Source organism: Pipistrellus kuhlii, unplaced genomic scaffold, assembly GCF_014108245.1.
Source record: "Pipistrellus kuhlii isolate mPipKuh1 unplaced genomic scaffold, mPipKuh1.p scaffold_m20_p_3, whole genome shotgun sequence".
Lineage (NCBI taxonomy): Eukaryota > Metazoa > Chordata > Mammalia > Chiroptera > Vespertilionidae > Pipistrellus > Pipistrellus kuhlii.
This window is the reverse complement of record NW_023425529.1, coordinates 130,635,082-130,653,199: the sequence shown is the minus strand read 5'-3', so window position 1 is coordinate 130,653,199 and position 18,118 is coordinate 130,635,082. Positions and strand designations below refer to the sequence as shown.

General features: G+C 35.6%; 1 protein-coding gene across 5 annotated transcripts in view; it reads right to left on the bottom strand.

Annotated features, from left to right (window-relative positions):
• BORA (BORA aurora kinase A activator) overlaps positions 1-18,118 on the bottom strand; it is a 30,922-nt gene that overhangs the window by 11,154 nt on the left and 1,650 nt on the right. For 2 of the 5 annotated variants that reach the window (XM_036455704.2, XM_036455702.2), the window contains exons 2-9: positions 17,531-17,696; positions 15,008-15,114; positions 11,946-11,991; positions 7,927-8,008; positions 5,336-5,401; positions 4,734-4,790; positions 3,214-3,440; positions 2,302-2,434 (exon numbers count right to left, since the gene is read on the bottom strand). In XM_036455704.2, coding sequence (XP_036311597.1) covers positions 2,302-2,434; positions 3,214-3,440; positions 4,734-4,790; positions 5,336-5,401; positions 7,927-8,008; positions 11,946-11,991; positions 15,008-15,114; positions 17,531-17,680 — 868 coding nt within the window. In that variant the 5' untranslated portion in view covers positions 17,681-17,696. Of the gene's footprint in view, positions 1-2,301; positions 2,435-3,213; positions 3,441-4,733; positions 4,791-5,335; positions 5,402-7,926; positions 8,009-11,945; positions 11,992-15,007; positions 15,115-17,530; positions 17,699-18,118 lie in introns of those variants that run through there. The other 3 variants (XM_036455703.2, XM_036455705.2, XM_045588692.1) reach the window with 3 other exon arrangements.

Here is an 18,118-nt window from a genome sequence, read left to right as displayed (position 1 = left end):
CATAAAAAACAGTGTGATGGTTACCAGCTGAGAAGGGTTTGGGAACTACGTGAAAAAAGTGAAGGAATTGATAAATACAGATTTGTAGTAACAAAATAGTCTTGGAGATATAAAGCACACATAGGGAATGTAGTAATTAATGCCTCAATAATGTAATTACTATGTATGGTGCCAGGTGGGTGCTGACAATATTGGGGGAAATACTTTTTAAAATATATGATTATATAAACACTATGAGATATATCTGAAACTAATATTTAATGTAATCTGTTGGAAAACAAACAAATCCAATAGCACAAATGAATCTGTCTCAATAAGTAAGACAAGGTTCTTCCTGTAGCACTTTCTCTTTTTAAATTAAAGAGTACTCCCTGAGAATTATTTCCTCACAAGCAAATTGCTATTATAACACACTAGCGGCCCAGTGCATGAAATTCATGCACATTAAAAGGGAATTAGAGGAAATATTTAATATTGCTATTTGCCCTTTCTCTATGATAAAAGTGTCAGAGATGAAAGAAAATTAGTAAAATGTAGATGAAAATAACATATAAATTTATTAATCAATAATTACAGCGTCACATCCCTGGCTGGCACCGGGCAGAGGATGCAGCCTCACATCCCCCGACATGCACATAGCCCTGCCCACCTGTGCCTGTTGTGCATTCAGACTCCTGCTGATTGGTCATTACAGAGTGAGGGCGTCACCATGATTTGCATATTACCCTTTTATTAGTATAGATAGATTGTCCATAGACAAAGAAAATACTGGACAAATCATGTGACTGCTACAAATTAACAGCTGAATCTGATAAATGAAATACAGTAGCCTCTCTTATCCACAGTTTTGCTTTCTGTGCTTTCAGTCACCTGTGGTCAACTGAAGTCCAAAAACATTGACTGAGAAATTTACTAAAATAATAATCTCCTACCCCAAAATAAATGACCAATAAACATTCAGCAAGAATTCAGTGTCATAATAATCAGAGATTAAAAAATTAAAGCAGTAAAGGACCTTTTTGTAATTTACCAAATTAACAAACTACAAAAAGAAAGCGCTAGCCAGTTCGGATCAGTGGGCACAGCATTAGCTTGTAGGGTCCAGGTTCAATTCTGGCACATCTCTCGGTTGTAGGCTCCTCCCTGACCACTCCCTGGTTGGGGCTCGTGCAGGAGGCAACCAATAGATGTGTTGCTCTCACTGTGATATTTTTCTCTGTTTTTCCCTCTCTCTTCCACTCTCTGTAAAAATCAATGAAAAATATCCTTGGGTGAGGATTAAAAAAAAAAAAAAAGCATGTTAATGCCAGTGTTTCTGGATGGGGAGAAACTGATTTTTCTTATACACTACTGATGAAAATTTCAACTGATACAACCTTTTATGAAGTAAATTTGATGAAATTCATCAAGCCTTAAAAATATTCAACCTTTTTGACCAAATGATTCCACCTTTGAGAACTAAGGATATAAATATGTACAACATGATGTACAAACAAAGATAATCAATAATTATGTTATTTAAAAATATTAGAAACAATTTAAATGTTTACCAACAATTGAAAACAAATACCACATCCATGAAATGGCGTATTACATAGTGATTCAAATTCATGGTTTCAGACAATAAATGACCTATCAAAAAATAATAATAAAATGCTTGGCAAAGAAAGCATGATAGAGAACTGTGCATGTGTAACTCTTCACATGGGTGCACACACACAGGCGCGTGCGCGCACACACACAGGAAAAACTAACAAAATACATCATTTTCAGTTTTCCAATTTTCTTTACTATGAATAGGCTTTTTCTATTGTGAATAATTTTTTTGTGAATAAAAAGCGCTATCATCTTTTCCACAGAAATTGACACACTGCAAAAAAAAAAAATATTTTCTCTGAAATTTTCCATACTATATTTTCTTTAAGAACCTCAAACAAATATATGTTTGCAAAATATGAGTATCCAGTTACCAAAGTGTGAATCTATATATCAGAAGCAAAATCAAACCCACTTATATCTGAAACTGCCATCTTTCTTTGATTCCCTCTTTTTAAGAATGTTTAATATAAATATTCAATACTATTAATCAAATTATCTGAATTTACCAGTTAGAGAAGAACTTTGCCGAGACACTGTTTTGGAAGTTAAATTGTTCTTTTTGTAAAAAAAAAAAAAAGGTTTCTAAATTTTAAAAGCTTAGCAGTCATTTAGAGCTCTATAGATAGAACAAACTAAAAGGAGCCTCTACAATAAAAATTGATAATATAAAAATTAAAATTGGTATTATATTATGAGACATACCTGAGAGTGGTGTCTTTCCTATCTGAAATGTAATTGGTGAGAAAGTGGGTGAAGAAATAGTTGAAGGGCTGGTTATACTTCCCAAACTGTATTTTTTTGCACTACCTTGAATAGGGCTGGACGAAAACTGCCCCTATGATAAAAACAAAAAATTATATGGTTCTCTTTCTTAACTCAATTATACCATATGCATCTTCATCTTCAAAACACATTTATAAAGTAGGTCATGCAAACTCTGGTCATCCCCCAAAGTACAGATATCAAAAGTCAAGGCATCTTATAGCAAGGACAGCTAAGAAGATAGCTAGAAAAGTTTTGAAACAGAATACGCTAGTCAAAAAATATAAATATGCCCGGACTGGTTTGGCTCAGTGGATAGTGTTGGCCTGTGAACTCAAGGGTCCCAAGTTCGATTCCAGTAGGGGGTGTGCAGGAGGTAGCTGACTGATGTTTCTCTCTCATCGATGTTTCTCTCTATCCCTCTCTCTTCCTCTCTTAAAAAAAAAATCAATAAAATATATTAAAAACATATATATATATATATATTAATATGTAATCACTGGGCTCAAAAAAACCACTATATTTCATACTAATCAGCTGTTTATGAAAAATTTAAATTTAATTACTCCATTAATGCCAATGCAGTTGTGTTATACTAAAAATCTCACATAATTCAGAAAATAACTTACATTGAAATTCTTTGAGATTCATGATAAATTTGGTTATCCTGTATACCTCTAAATGCAAAATGGGAAAGTATAACCAAAAACATCCCTGACTAATGACAAAATGTGAACATAATTCTTTTGAAATATAGAACCCAAATGGCCATTTTTCAAGTGCATATGGGCAACCAAGATCCACGTATATCTAAAGCAAAGTTAGCCAACCACATTTTAATACACTTCTTACCGAACTTGGTGTCTGCATGGGGCTCCTAGCCTGAACAGGAGATAAATCTATTGAATAAAAAACTTCAAGTGAGGTTTGAGCACTACTGTGACGACTGCTGGGAGAAGCTGGAGGTAAGCAGTCAGAGATACTCCCGTTGCCATCTAAAAATAGCTTTCTTCTGAGGGATGAAGAACTGAGGTTTCCGGGAGATTGATCTGCAAATTCATCAGCTCTAAAATAGTCACCTACATTTAAGGTTAACAGAATAAAAGGCAAAGCTATAGTTATTTTTTATTAAATTATTATCTGTGTACATATTTTAACATTGCCCCCCCCCCCCCATACATACCCTCCCTCCCCAGAGTTTTGTGTCCATTGGTTGTACTTACATGCATGTATACAAGTCCTTCGGTTTCTCTCTTATCTCCCCCAGATCTCCCTACTCTCCCCGCTGTAATTTGACAGTCTGCTTGTTGCTTTACTGTCTTTATATCTGACTTTTGGTTTGTCAGTTTATAATGTTCTTTAATATCCATAAATGAGTGAGGCCATGTGGTATTTCTCTTTCAATGACTGGCTTATTTCACTCAGCATGATGTTCTCTAGTTCTATCCAGGTTGCTGCAAATGATGAGAATTCCTTCTTTTTTTTTTTTTTTTAATATATTTTATTCATTTTATACAGAGAGGAAGGGAGAGAGATAGAGAGTTAGAAACATCGATGAGAGAGAGTCATCGATCAGCTGCCTCTTGCACACCCCCTACTGGGGATATGCCCGCAACCAAGGTACATGCCCTTGACCGGAATCGAACCCGGGTCCCTTCAGTCCCCAAGCCGACGCTCTATCCATTGAGCGAAACCGGTCTCGGCAAGAGAATTCCTTCTTTTTTATGGCAGCATAGTATTCCATTGTGTAGATGTACCATAGTTTTTGGATCCAATCATCTGCTGACAGGCACCTAGGCTGTTTCCAGATTCTAGCTATTGTAGATTGTGCTGCTATGAACATAGGGGTGCATATATCCTTTCTGATTGGTGTTCTAGTTTCTTGGGATATATTGCTAGGAGTGGGATCACTGGGTCAAATGTGAGTTCCACTTTCAGTTTTTTGAGGAAACTCCACACTGTTCTCCACATTAGTTGCACCAGTCTGCATTCCCACAAGCTATAGTTATTTTTAAGAGCAATTAGACTTCAGTTATCTGATTTTCTAAAAACCACCATGTACCACTACTATATATTTGAATTGTTTTCAAAAAATATGACAAAGTTTAATGGCATATGTGATGTTTAAAATCTGAAATTATTTCTTTTTTGAGTGCTTATTATTAGTATAAGTAGTACCAATAAGATGCATCCATAAACAGTTTATGTCTATAGTAAAGTTCACTTATTCAGGGCAGGTTAAAAAAAATTTTTAGTATGATTTCCCTACTTCTTTTGAAAGAGGCACTGCCACATATTGCCATTTATAATAACCCATCAAAACAAAACCTTTTGTTTAAGTTATTAAATGTTTAAATAAGAACAATACATACCTAGTACATTTTCTAAATTAAAATCCACAGGAAGAGACAGCAATGTCTGACAAGCAGCTGGAAACAAGCAGATACAAAAAAACAAACATAGATAAATCATGCAAGCATATTATATACAATTTACCATGTGGTTCCCAATCAACCATCTCCCCATGATATTCCAGCTAAACTCAATTAATTCATTTATGCATTCTTTTATGTAATATGTCATCTTCTTCTAAGTGGCTTTCCATACTTGGTAGCCCTGACATAAACCTGTTAATAGATCAAGTTAACTCCTGGTTGTTCTGCTGGCATTTTTATAAAAAAGCCAGCCTATATCTGTGGATAAGTCTCCCAATATTAACAAATTAAAAAAACACAAAGATTTTCAAAATCAGAAATCAATTCCTATGCTCTGAACAGAACAACAACATACTTGCTATTTCTAAAACATGACTTGATGTATCTATTTTGATTTATTTTAAAAGACAGCTCTCATACAGAACATTCATAAAAAAATAAGCAATTTCAGTGCCAGCATATCATCACATGAACTGAATTTAAAATTAAATGTAGCTTAAAGTGCAAAGTACTTCTTTTCAGAATATATTCATACTCACCATTGCTTTTCTCAGAATAGATGGTCAGCTTTCTTCCAATTGGAGATTCATTAGTTATTTTAATACCTGTAAAACATTTTAAGTGAAAAATCCTCTATTTTATATTCATTTACTTAGCGTTACATTTTCTGGAGTAAAAAAAAAAATAAAGTGGAAACTTAAAAAAATTTATTTTATTTTATTTGTTGCGTAGCAGGTGTGGCTCAGTTGGCTAAGCATCTTCCCATGCACCACTACTGGTTTGATTCCGGTTCAGGCACGATCCCTGGGGAGGGAGGCTTGCAGGAGGCAGCTAATGAATGACTTGCTCATGGATGTTTCTATCTCTCCCTCTCCCTTCCTTTTTCTATATAATCAATAAAAAGTGGTGTGTCTTTTTGTTTGTTTGTTTTCTTTCTTACTGATTTTTCAGAGAGGGAGAAAAAAAGAGGAGAAATGTCACTTTGTTATTTCACCACTTAAACATTCTTGGTTGATTTTTTTTTATGTGCCCTGACTGGAGATGGAAGCCGCAATCTTAGTGTAGTGGGATAATGCTCCAACCAACTGAGCTAGATACCTGGACAGGGCTATGGAAACTTCTATTTTACATTAAAAAAATAAATGCCTGCATATATAAGTACATACTTTTTTTTAAAATTTATTTTATTGATTTTTCACAGAGAGGAAGAGAGAGGGATAGAGAGTTAGAAACATCGATGAGAGAGAATCATCGATCAGCTGCCTCTTGCACACCCCCTACTGGGGATGTGCCCACAACCAGGGTACATGCCCTTGACCAGAATCGAACCCGGGACCTTTCAGTCCCCAGGCCGACGCTCTATCCACTGAGCCAAACCGGTCCCGGCATAAGTACATACTTTGTTATTTTTGTTATGTTTATTTTTTTTTTAATTTTGAGGGAGCACAAAGGTAACTCCTGACAGATTATTACTATATAGCAAATAAGGAGACACCAGATAATACTTTTTAAGGAAAACGTGGTTGCTCTCCACGGTTGGGATGTGTGTTAGTCATCCTCAAACAGATCCGCTGTTGCCTAATGTTTTTGAACAATGGGTTTAGGTAAATTGTCTGAATTAAAATGTCAGATCATCTTGACAAAACCTAAAATTTGAGAAGTAAACCCATGCTCAGTCTTTTTCACAGCTAAAATAAAAAAATATGGCTACAAATAATTTTAAAAAATTTAAAAGTTAATGACTAAATATTAAGCTTCATAATCAGAAAACCACCAGTTAAAAAAACTAGAATATTTAATGATAAAAATGACTAAAAAAAGTAAAAGTAAAAAGCAAGGAGACAAAAACAAACAAACAAACAAAAAAACACACCAAACAAAAAAAACTCAGAAAACTTAAAATATAGTTTTAAGAATAAAGCCCAGTAACCTAACAAACCTAAATAAATGGGTGCATGAGTAAGTGGGTGGGATGGGTGAATAAGTTCAAGCCTTTGATTAAATATTATCAGAATGGATAAAAAGTAAAATCCTAGATTCAAATGCCTTCTTTACTGTAGACTGTGTGACCTTCTATAAGGTACATGTGAACAAGGCACTCCATGGAGACCCTATTATGTCCTTAGTCTTTAGGCTACAAACCAAACACTTTAAACATAAAATGTGAATAATGTGAGTAGGAATCTAAATTTTTAATTTAAATGTATTTAATTTGAAAAAGCCACATTTGGCTAGAAGCTACCATGTCAAGAACTGTGAAAGGTCTGAGATTGCACCCTACTTGCACAATGACAAGTTAACGTGCCAACGTTCCATGGGTGCGGAAAGACCGGAGGCTTCTGCGTCCAGACACGGAACGTCACTATCCCCAGCACCCAAGCAGCAGAAGCTTCATGTTCACGTCAGTTCCCTTTGCCCCTAAGTCCCAAGCATGAGACCTGAAACACCCACGGGGATATGGCACACACTGGGTTTTCATCACAGCTGAGGAAAACTGAATTTGGGAAATCACGTTCTTTTTTCATTTTTCAATTACAGTTGACATGCAATATTACTACTATTGTATATTAATTAGTTTCAGGTGCACAGCACAGTGGTTAGACATTTTGTACAGCTTACAAAGTGATCCCCTTGATAAGTCTAGTACCCCCTGATACAACACATAGTTACTACAATATTGTGGATTACATTCCCTAGGCTGTATTTTACACCACCCATGACTATTTTGTTACTGCCAATTTGTGGGAAGTCCCATTCTTTTAAAATAAGTAAATCTACTCCAGATGAAGACACAAAATTTACTCTCTGCTCTGGAGGGACTCACTTTCTATATTCAACAGCAACTACTTCTGCATCTGTGGATCATCAATAACCATCATTCTATAACAGATTTTCACAATGGTCATGAAGAAAAAGTTAAATTCAGAATATTATGGCCAAAAAAACCCCAAATTCAGTAAATTTTAGTCAAATTTTGAATACTAACCCTTAAGTAGTTAAATCCTCAGAAATTTAATTTATAGCAAGTTCCATATCAAAGCAGGTAAACTAGCTCTTCATTATATGTTGTTTTACATTCAGTGATTTTTATAATTTTATGTTTTATTCATATTATTTTTAGAACACTCACATTTACCAGAATGATACTCTGAAAGCTGTTTCCCTTCATGATCAGTCCAAGGAGAGGGCACAATAACATCCTTAGTGAAAAACTAGTAAGATAAAAGTCATATAATTAGACATGAATTCCCCCCAAAATATAAAAAGGTCCCCATGTTATTTTCAAATAATCATAAAAAATATCACATACTAATTTAATAGTTATAATTTTAAAAATTAAGATTTAAAAGCACTAATGACCAAAGGTGAAATGGAATAAATTTAAAGTATATACAAAGAGAAATCTTAATACTGTTCAGTGTTTCCCAAAGTGTGGTACGCGTACCCCCAGGGGTACGGGAAGAGTTTGGTGGGGGTATGCGTTGCACCGGAGTTTGGTGGGGATATGCACTGCACCGTGCTTAGCTGCGCCTAATTCTACGTTCTCATGAGTACGAGGGGTACTCAGCATTACAAAAATTATAGAAGGGGTACACATATGTCAAGTTTGGGAAGCACTGCATCAACCAATTACGTTTGAAACTTGCATATTAAACTAAAGTATTAAACATAGAAAAAATATTTTTAATTTCTTCCCCAATTGTTTTTGGTGGAAATGTTTACAAAAGCGAGAATAATGAAGAGGAAGGAATAAATGGGAGATAGTCATATACAAGTAAGTCAGTATGAGTGGTGTGCTGGAGCTAGTTTCTACCAACTGTCAAAATCTAATTATTAAATTTTCAGGAATGTTGTGCACAGTTAATATTAAAAGTAACCTGCAAGCAAACCTGCTATAGAAATGTACACTTGAAACCTATGTGATCTTATTAACCAATGTCACCCTAATAAATTTAATTTTAAAAATATTAAATATTACAAAATAAATCAGGACCAATGTTAATGTGCTAGTCATTGGCTAATTCTGAATGGTAATATTTGCTGTTATTTCAGGAGTTTATCATGTTTCCCCCCCTAAAATCAAATCAAATTGTTATTAAATATTATCAAATTTTAAAAATGGTATAAATTCATAAATTACATAAAATAAATTATATTAAAGGTAAAGATAATAAATACTCAAAATCATCACTTGCTAACTATTTTACTACATTACCAAAATCTATATCCAAGGATATGTTTTTTTATCTGTCTGGTGGAACTCCTACATATAATGGTATATCATTGCAATTCTTTTCCCATTTAGTGATATAACGTTAGTAACTTTAAAATTGGCCGCAGTTGGAATATTTACATCATCATAGCAGCAAAAACTAAAACTCATGCTCTTCCCATATCCAAATGGCCAGTTGTTACACCAGCACTCCACTGGTTAGTATAATCAAAGGGAGCTAGAGCATTTGGATATATGTCTTTCCTTTTTCATTCTAGAAATAAAATTAAGCCTAATACTGTATTCTTCATTTTCTTCTATGTTTTTGCAGCAACTCTTTGTATTTTGCTATATCTATAAAAAAGACCAAGTTTGCTAAACTACTTATGATGCAAAAAATATAAGTATGATCTATATGTGCAAAATACTTAATGACAACAATATATTGCATACTAAAATTAATGTGAAAGTATATATGTTCCAGTAGTTAATTTTAGGAGGTGGGATAAAAACCTGGTTTTCATCCAGTATTTTTTATTTGCAGTCTGAACTTTATTTATTTATTTATTTTACAATATGTATTTATTCTATTTCAAATCTCTCTCTCTCTCTCTCTCTCTCTCTCTCTCTATATATATATATATATATATATATATATATGAAAAATTTAAGCTGTTTGATACATTGACCCTAATCTTTACTATGACTTTATTTTCTTAAGTTTTCTGATGAATTTCCTCTTAAAGTTGAGGGTTTTAAAAAGAATGCATATTTTCCAAAATGTTGGAAAATGGGAAAGAGTCTGAGAATATTCAACTGGGGAGGAATCAAAGGATTGGATCAGAATGAAAATTTTGAATTACTAGGTAGATTACAAAGTAGATATTGTTTGAAGTAAAGCATGTGCAATTACTCTATCTAATAAAAGGGTAATATGTAAAATAGCCATCACTCCATCACAAAGATGGCAGCGCCCATAGCCACAAGATGGCAGTGCCCAGTCCTCTCAGCCCTGCTGGAGTCCCCCAGTCCCAGGGGGGCAGTCACTGAGAGTAAGCAGCGTGAGCAGCCTGGCGAAATGCTTACTTCGTCGCTGTGGTGACAAAGCAAGCGTACCACCCCGGGCATGAAGAGCCTCTGGGCAGAGGACACGAAGTGGCTGGAGTGAGGGAAAATGCTTGTGTCATTCTGGACCTGGCCATGGATAGGACTCTGGGCCGTGGAGTCTCTGGCCTGCAGGGAAGGGCAGTTAGGGGCAAACAGGTTGGCAGGGGAGTAGTTAGACATCAATCAGGCTGGCAGGAAAGTGGTTAGGTGGTGATCAGGCTGGTAGGCAGAAGCGGTTAGGGGCAATCAGGAAGGCAGGCAGGTGAGCAGTTGGGAGCCAGCAGTCCCGGATATGAGAGGGATCCCAGATTGGAAAGGGTACAGGCTGGGCTGAGTGACACGCCCTCCCTCCCTCCACCCCCCTGTTCACAAATTGTAAAAGAGTAATATGCAAATTGACCATCACTCCAAGACACAAGATGGCCACTCCCATATGGTCAAAGATGGCTGCCACAAAATGGCCTGCAGGGGAGGGCAATTGTGGGCAGTTAGGGGTGACCAGGCCAGCATGGGAGGGCAGTTGGGGGGGGGGGAGACCCAGGTCTGCAGGGGAGGGCATTTGGGGGATACCAGGCCTGTAGGGGAGGGCAGTTGGGGGGGACCAGGCCTGCAGGGGAGGGCAGTTGTATGCAAACAGGCCAGCAGGGAGGCAGTTAGGGGTGACCAGGCCAGCAGAGGAGAGCAGTTGGGGAAGACCAGCTCTGTAGGGGAGGAGAGTTAGTGGCAACCAGAGTGGCAGGGGAGGGCAGTTAGAGGCAATCGGGCTGGCTGGGGAGCAGTCAGGTATTGATCAGGCTGGCATGGGAATGGTTAGGGGGTGATCTGACTGGCAGGCAGAAGTGGTTAGGGATAATCAGGCAGAGGCAGGCAAGCAGTTGGGAGCCAGCAGTCTTGGATTATGAGAGGGATGTCCAACAGGCAGTCAGACATCCCTTAAAGGGTCCCAATTAGAGAGGGTACAGGCTGAGCTGAGGGACACCTCCCCCGCCCCCTCCCTTTCTTCATGAATTTCATGCTCTAGGCTTCTAATTTTTTAATAAACAAGCTATATCTAAAAATACAAGATGACAACACTGTTCACTGCAAAAATAAATGCAGGAGGGGCCTGATCTCTGAACAGACCATAGCTGAAGTCTTCTAGGGTACAGAAGAGCCAAGTATAGCCAAGGAATAGAGGTGGGTAGAGGAGGCTAGCGAGGGGAAAAGGAAAATAAGAGATGTTGCCATAATATAAAGACTTTGAGGAAATAACTAGGTAAATAGCCCTTACTTGCACTCTAAAAAATTTGTTAACAAGCAAAAGTGAAAAACTCTTTATTTTTATTTTAAAATACTCTATTTGTGAAACACCTTTTCTACTTATCAGTAAGGCATTTTACTTCATTAAATATATGGCCTTAAAAATCCAAGTGTTAACAAAAGATAAAACCAATGCCAATCTAGGTTTTCACAGCCTAAAACTTCCTCTAGAATAGATAAACTCCAACTTGAAACAGACATTTGTGCTACTCAATATTCTGAAGGCACAAACTTTGCTATACCCTGAGAATGAAAAGATGAATGAAGCATAAGCTAAGGCAAAAAAGAATTCACTCTAGCGGATAAAGGCACTAAATCAACCATCACCATAGCATAGGAAGTATGAGGTGTTGAAATAGCTGAAAAACATTGGTCTGAGGGAGAACAGAGGGGCACTAATACAGCTGGGGATGGGCAGGTTGGTGTGCCACTGGGACAGTAAGGATTTGAAGGAAGTCTTCCTAAAACAGGTGACATGCATGGGAAATTGATGCTTAACTGCTTTAATGATCAGTAACAGTTTAAGTTACCTCTTCAATGGCTTTTTGTCTTTTGTCTTCCACATCTTTATCTATTCTATACAAAGATAAAGAAGAAAAATAACCAGGCCATTACTTTAGCTGAATGAACATTTAAAATAATAACCTTTAAAAGAAATAACTTATTTCTCTTAAAAACTGGCAAAAAATTGGCTCATTTTAAAAGAAAAACTGGAATCATATCACATTTAGTTAATGATATTATTTATATATTCATTGCATTGTTAGGTTTAGCTTCCTCTATTTCATTCACAGTTTGAACATTTTTTTAGGAGGCTTATGTTTTGATAATACTTTACAAAAGTTGCAATTAACAACATAATGGAAAATGAATAAACTTTATATTTTAATCACAACATATTAAGTATTTCATTCCATAGAAATATAAAAAGTGTCTAAACATTTTCTTCAATTAGCGCAAGTTTATTATAGTCATAATTTTAGAATCAACTCTTATTCTGAAATAGAAACTATCACTCTTAGCTGAATAGTCAGCTGAATAGGCAAAAATATTAAAAATGAAATAAAATATCAACAAAAAATTTTGTCCAAATGAATTTTTTCACTTTGATGCAATATGCAATTACAGTAACACAAATTTATCAGCTGAGATGTAATAAAAAAATGTCTGGTCTCAAGCACAAGACACATACTTGCCAAAGGACTCAGCAGTTCGCCTTGTAGGACCACTTCTTTAATCTGTTCTAGGAAAGAATATTTGCTTTCCATCGATAAATTAGTAAGTCACTTTTATCTCTCAATTTTTTTATGTGTGTGTGTGTGTGGCTTAACAAAGCTTATGTAATAATGTACACATTTTAGAAACTAAAATCAAGTGGATTTTTTAATAAAGGAGTCATAAGAAAGACTTCAATGATAATCCCCATATCCCAGCTTGAACAACAGCCATTTTGAGGATAACTCAATCCCATCATGAACATAACCAGGTCAAAATGACAGTACAAAATAGCACATAGTATTAGTAAGCCCTGATCTAGCATAGCTCTTTCAGAAACCTTTTGCTGTTTTATTAGAGGGACTTTAAGGACCTGAAATATTCAGGTAACTGCTGGAAGCGGAATATTAGTCTGGCTAAATATAGTAGGGCCAGATCAAGGAAGGCTGTAACAAGTCATAGAGAGTACAGTATCCTGACATTATGTGTACATATATTACAGAATACTGGCATGAGGCATATAGGTTATAGGTATGCCCTGAATGGATTCTTGGAGGAGGAAAAGGAATTCAGAACTGATTACCTGCTGTATGGACAGACTCACTTGTTTACATCAGTATGTCATACAGTAATTTTTATGTGTAGCAAGGCATGAAAAGGGTGGGAAGCACAGCATTAGGAAACTTGAATTAGAGAAAAACACTGAAAGTCATTGCTAAGAATTAATCAGCCTGTTTTAAAAGTATACTCACTAAATGTGCTGGGAGCCATAAATAACATACATTAGTAAGTTAAATTAAAATTAAAATTAGGGTGTTTTCTCACGCTTTACTCTTATTCTATATCTATTGCTATACATGAAGATTCATAAACCTACCCATACAATGCATTATTAATTAGTTAGTATAGAAATGTTGCATCACAACTTTGGTTAAGAGTATTATTAACTCTAAAAGGCAGGAATAATATACTATACTTCTTCAGTATTCCTCACAGTGCCTCAGTGTTCAATAAATATCTCTTGACAGATTACACTTTTCCATGTATATATCTTCTATGCATATATAAAGAAGCAAAACAAAGCATACAGTTTGTGTGAAATAAAAAATCAGTATTATTTGTGAATGACTGGCTTTTAGATTGTCTTTTCACCTCTTTCAAAGGTATTTAGATTTAAGTTAAAATTCTTTTATGCTCATTCCCCATTCTATTCCTTTCTACAACACTTTAGACAGACATAATTAAGAATTAATGGTCAGCAAATTACCAAGCTAAGAAAAATATTTGCAAGAGTATCTCAGTAAGTGTAGATCTTTGAGTGAGTGAATTTTAACAGGAAAAGAATTACCTATTATTTTGGACTAACACCACATGAATCTTAGGACCAAAAATTAAAAGCTGGTCATACTAGTATTCAAATAAAATAAAAAATTAGACTATGAAACTAAAAACAGTCTCTTAAACTCTTAATGAAACTGTTATCTATCATTTGTAATTACAGATCATTGCAATCTATCTATATATATATATATTTAAAAGCCCAGAGCCTGGAATGGAGGAACAACCAGAATGACCAGAGGCTATGACATGCACTGCGACAGCCAACCAGCCTGATACCGGCCCCAATCAGCACTCAAAATCCCCTTCCCATCACTGGCTTAGCCAGTAGAGGCTTCATCAAGGCAGGCCTATGGGCCCCCACTATGCACAAATTCGTGCACTGGGCCTCTAGTTTGTAATTAAAAACTAGGTCTGTTCTACCAAAGTGCATGTTCTCATTACACGAGGCATAGTTAAGCATCTCAAGTCAGAGGAACACTAGTGCTTGGAAACCAACACAATACATCAACATAGAAGTTAAGGCTCCTCTGATTACTAGCTTGAATTCAAGACACTATAATTCAGATCCCCAAATATCCTATGTCAAAGTTGGATGATGTCTATAAAAGCTCTCTCTGTTGCTAAAAGATACTTTTCCAGTCCAGTTAATGTGTCTTAACTTGGTAAAGCTTCTCTAATAAATGCATTGGCAATGAAACAGCAATGTGCTTTACCCTATACCACCAAAACAACAAAGCAACAATTCAATGGCAAAAGCTACAATCATGTAGAAATGCCCTTCCCTCTTCCAGGTGCTGAGTGTCCCCTAAGTGGCAGAGAGAGAAGTTTACTTCTAAAAGAAAAGGACTCCTACCTAGATTTGAATTGTTTGAAGGAGAATCATTCTGGATGTATAATAGTTCTTTGAACTCACTCTTCATTTAGATAACATAATCTATATCACAATTTTCCATATAAAAATATTCAACTTCAAAATTTCCTTCTCTTTTCATGTGAGAGTATGTTATTACACTTCAGTGCAAGAAGGAAAACTTACCGAGAATGACTTAAATACAAAGCTTGACGATGAATGTCTTCTGGGTCTATTTCTACAGGATTTATTACAGCTAGTTGATCAATAGACCATCTAAATTTCCCTGGAGTCTTAATAAAAGAAAGTGAGAATATGAATAAAAACAAACTAAAATAGTGCACCGAAATGCTAACCAATGTCAACTTCAAAAATGAGAATGGTTATACTTTATATTTACTGTATTTATGTATTTTCAATTTATTTTTTTCCATCACCTCATGTTTTTAAATTTGAGTTTATCACTAAATTAAATGACAAGTGGTAATCAAATCACACTAAATATTGACTTGATTGTATCCCTTTTAAAATATCAAATTTTCCCTCTGGGTGGTTTTTTTTTTTTTAATTGATTTTTTTACAGAGAGAAAGGGAGAGGGAGAGAGAGTCAGAAACGTCGATGAGAGAGAAACATCATCCACTGCCTCTTGCACACCCCCTACCGAGGATGTGCCCGCAACCAATGTACATGCCCTTGACCGGAACAGAACCTGGGACCTTTCAGTCCGCAGACCAACGCTCTACCACTGAGCCAAACCGGTTTCGGCCCTGTGGGTGTTTTTTAAAATTACATAATAATAAGAAATTTATAGTAGAATATTACAGCTATAGAAAATGTACAATTAGCACTCATCAGTGATGTCCAAATAAAAGTAAAAATCTTAGTTACCTATGGTCTTTACTTTCAATAAGAATGAATTGGGGGGGGGGGGGCAAAGTTAAAATATGTACACAGATAATAATTTAATAAAAAAGTAAAAAAAAAAAAATAAGAGATGACTAGAGCATCCTTAAAAAAAAAAAAAAAAAAAAAAAAAGAATGAATTGAAATTAAAGTCCTAACCATAGAAGTGCCTGCAAAAGCTCATTAAATAGTTGATCCATAAAATAATTATGAATGGTAACCAGTGCTTCTTTCTATATCCAACTATCTAATTAAACCAAACACTTATTCATTGGTTGATTCTTGTATGTGCCCTGACTGGGGCTTGAACCTGATACATTGGCATATTGGGATGATCTAGCTAGGGACTAAACTGTAATTAGAATATATTTTTGACAAATTCAGGCTTAAAAACCCTGATACCATACATTCTGGCTTTTAGGATGAAGTTGCAGTCATTCCATTATTTTTATTAAGACTAACAGATAATTAATATTTAATATGAATAAGGGGTCCCAGATTGGAGAGGGTGCAAGCTGGACTGAATTGAATTAAATTGAATCCCCCCCCACACTACACCCCCCCCCCCCCCCGCATGAATTTTGTGCACCGGGTATGATTCAATTAAGATGCAGTCAGAATAATGAATCAATATATACTGTATAAATAAAACTTCCCTCTGCATACCTGCTTCAAGCTGATATGAACAAGTAGCATAAACAGCCACATATTATAATTTGCAGTTTTCTAGATAATTTATTAGATTTGAAGATCAGACTTCAAAAGAAATACTCCAGAATAGCCAGTTAACAGTAATATAGGCTAAAGTGAGTAAGCATTCCTTAATCCCCAGGAGAGCACGTTTCCTTCCACATCACCCTTGTGCTTAACCATAGTCAGCACATATATTCTTTTCGAGTTGCTATTTTAGTTGTGTCTATCCCGTAATATAATCTGCAAGCTATGAAATGGCTGACAACAACCCCAAAGAATATTAGTAAGTATTAGATGGAAATTACATGAAATTCAAGTTTCAGTGCCCATAAATAAAGCTTTATTATTTATATGTTTATATATTGCCTATGACCACTTTTGTGATACATGGCATAGGTGAGCAGTTGTTACAATTACCAGATGATCAGCAAAGCCAAAATATTTACTGTTTTAGGAAAAAGTTTGCTGACCCCTGCATTAGAGTACATTTCCTTTGGAGTTTGTGTCTAATGACCCTGACTTGTTTGCAGTGTAATCTCTATGCCTAGCACTGTATCTGACATATAGCAGCCTTCAAATAATGTTTGCTGAATAGAGGAGAGAGGATAATTCACAGCTTCTTCTCAAATATGGTATCTATATTTATATATTACTAACTATAGATAGCACAAAAGCTAACATGTCATTTATTTATTTTTAAAAGAGAGAGAAATGATAACTTTAGAAACTCCTAGCTAAGTTATTTTTAGCTCAAACACTAGATTATAATGAATGTTACAATTTAAAAAGCACATTCCCAGTAATATATGCTCCATGGTAAATTTCCCCTTACTTTGTAAAGAGAGATATTTTTGTTTAAAATTAGTGGTAGCCCTAGCCGGTTTGGCTCAGTGGATAGAGCATCAGGCTGCAGACGGAAAGGACAGGGTTCCATTCAGGTCCTGGGCTGCGGGCTCCATCCCAAGTGGGGGCCATGCAGCAGGTCAATGATTCTCTCTCATCATCAATGTTTCTCTCTCTCTCCCCTCTCCTTTCCTCTCTGAAATCAATAAAGATGTATTTTTAAATAAATAAGTAAAATTATTTGTGAACACTAGTCAACAATAACTTACTGGTAATTTAGTTGATTTAAAAACAGGACTGGAGACAGTTTGTTCATGGAGATTACAATAATCACCAGGACTTTCAAAAGGATTTAAAATAGGGATCCTTCCTGGGGTTTCCGGCGTTATTTGCATTTTTGGTTCTTTGACATCTCCCATAGCACAGAGAAGGAAACTAAAAAGAAATCAGAAGTACATACAATAGAACTGCAGAGTTCCACAGACATTCATTTTGATCATTAAAACGTATTCCACGAACAGTTCTCAAAATTAACTGAACATCTGATGCTGTTGGAGCCAGTCTATATATTGATAGTTTACCAAAATGCATCACATACATTTTCTCAAGTGACCCTCCCAATAAATAGATAACTTTGAAAACTAGATAAGTAGGATATTAATAAAATCATTTTATGGAACTAAAGCTCAGAGAAATTTAAATGGCATCTAAGGAATAGTTAACCAAATGTGAGTGAGTTCAGGTCTGCTTTCAGATATTATCAACAGGCACAAAAAAATTCCTCCCAACTGGAGACCTTACACCTATAGTCAGAGGCCTTATACCATTATAATCAGGTCTCTAAACCCGCTGACCAT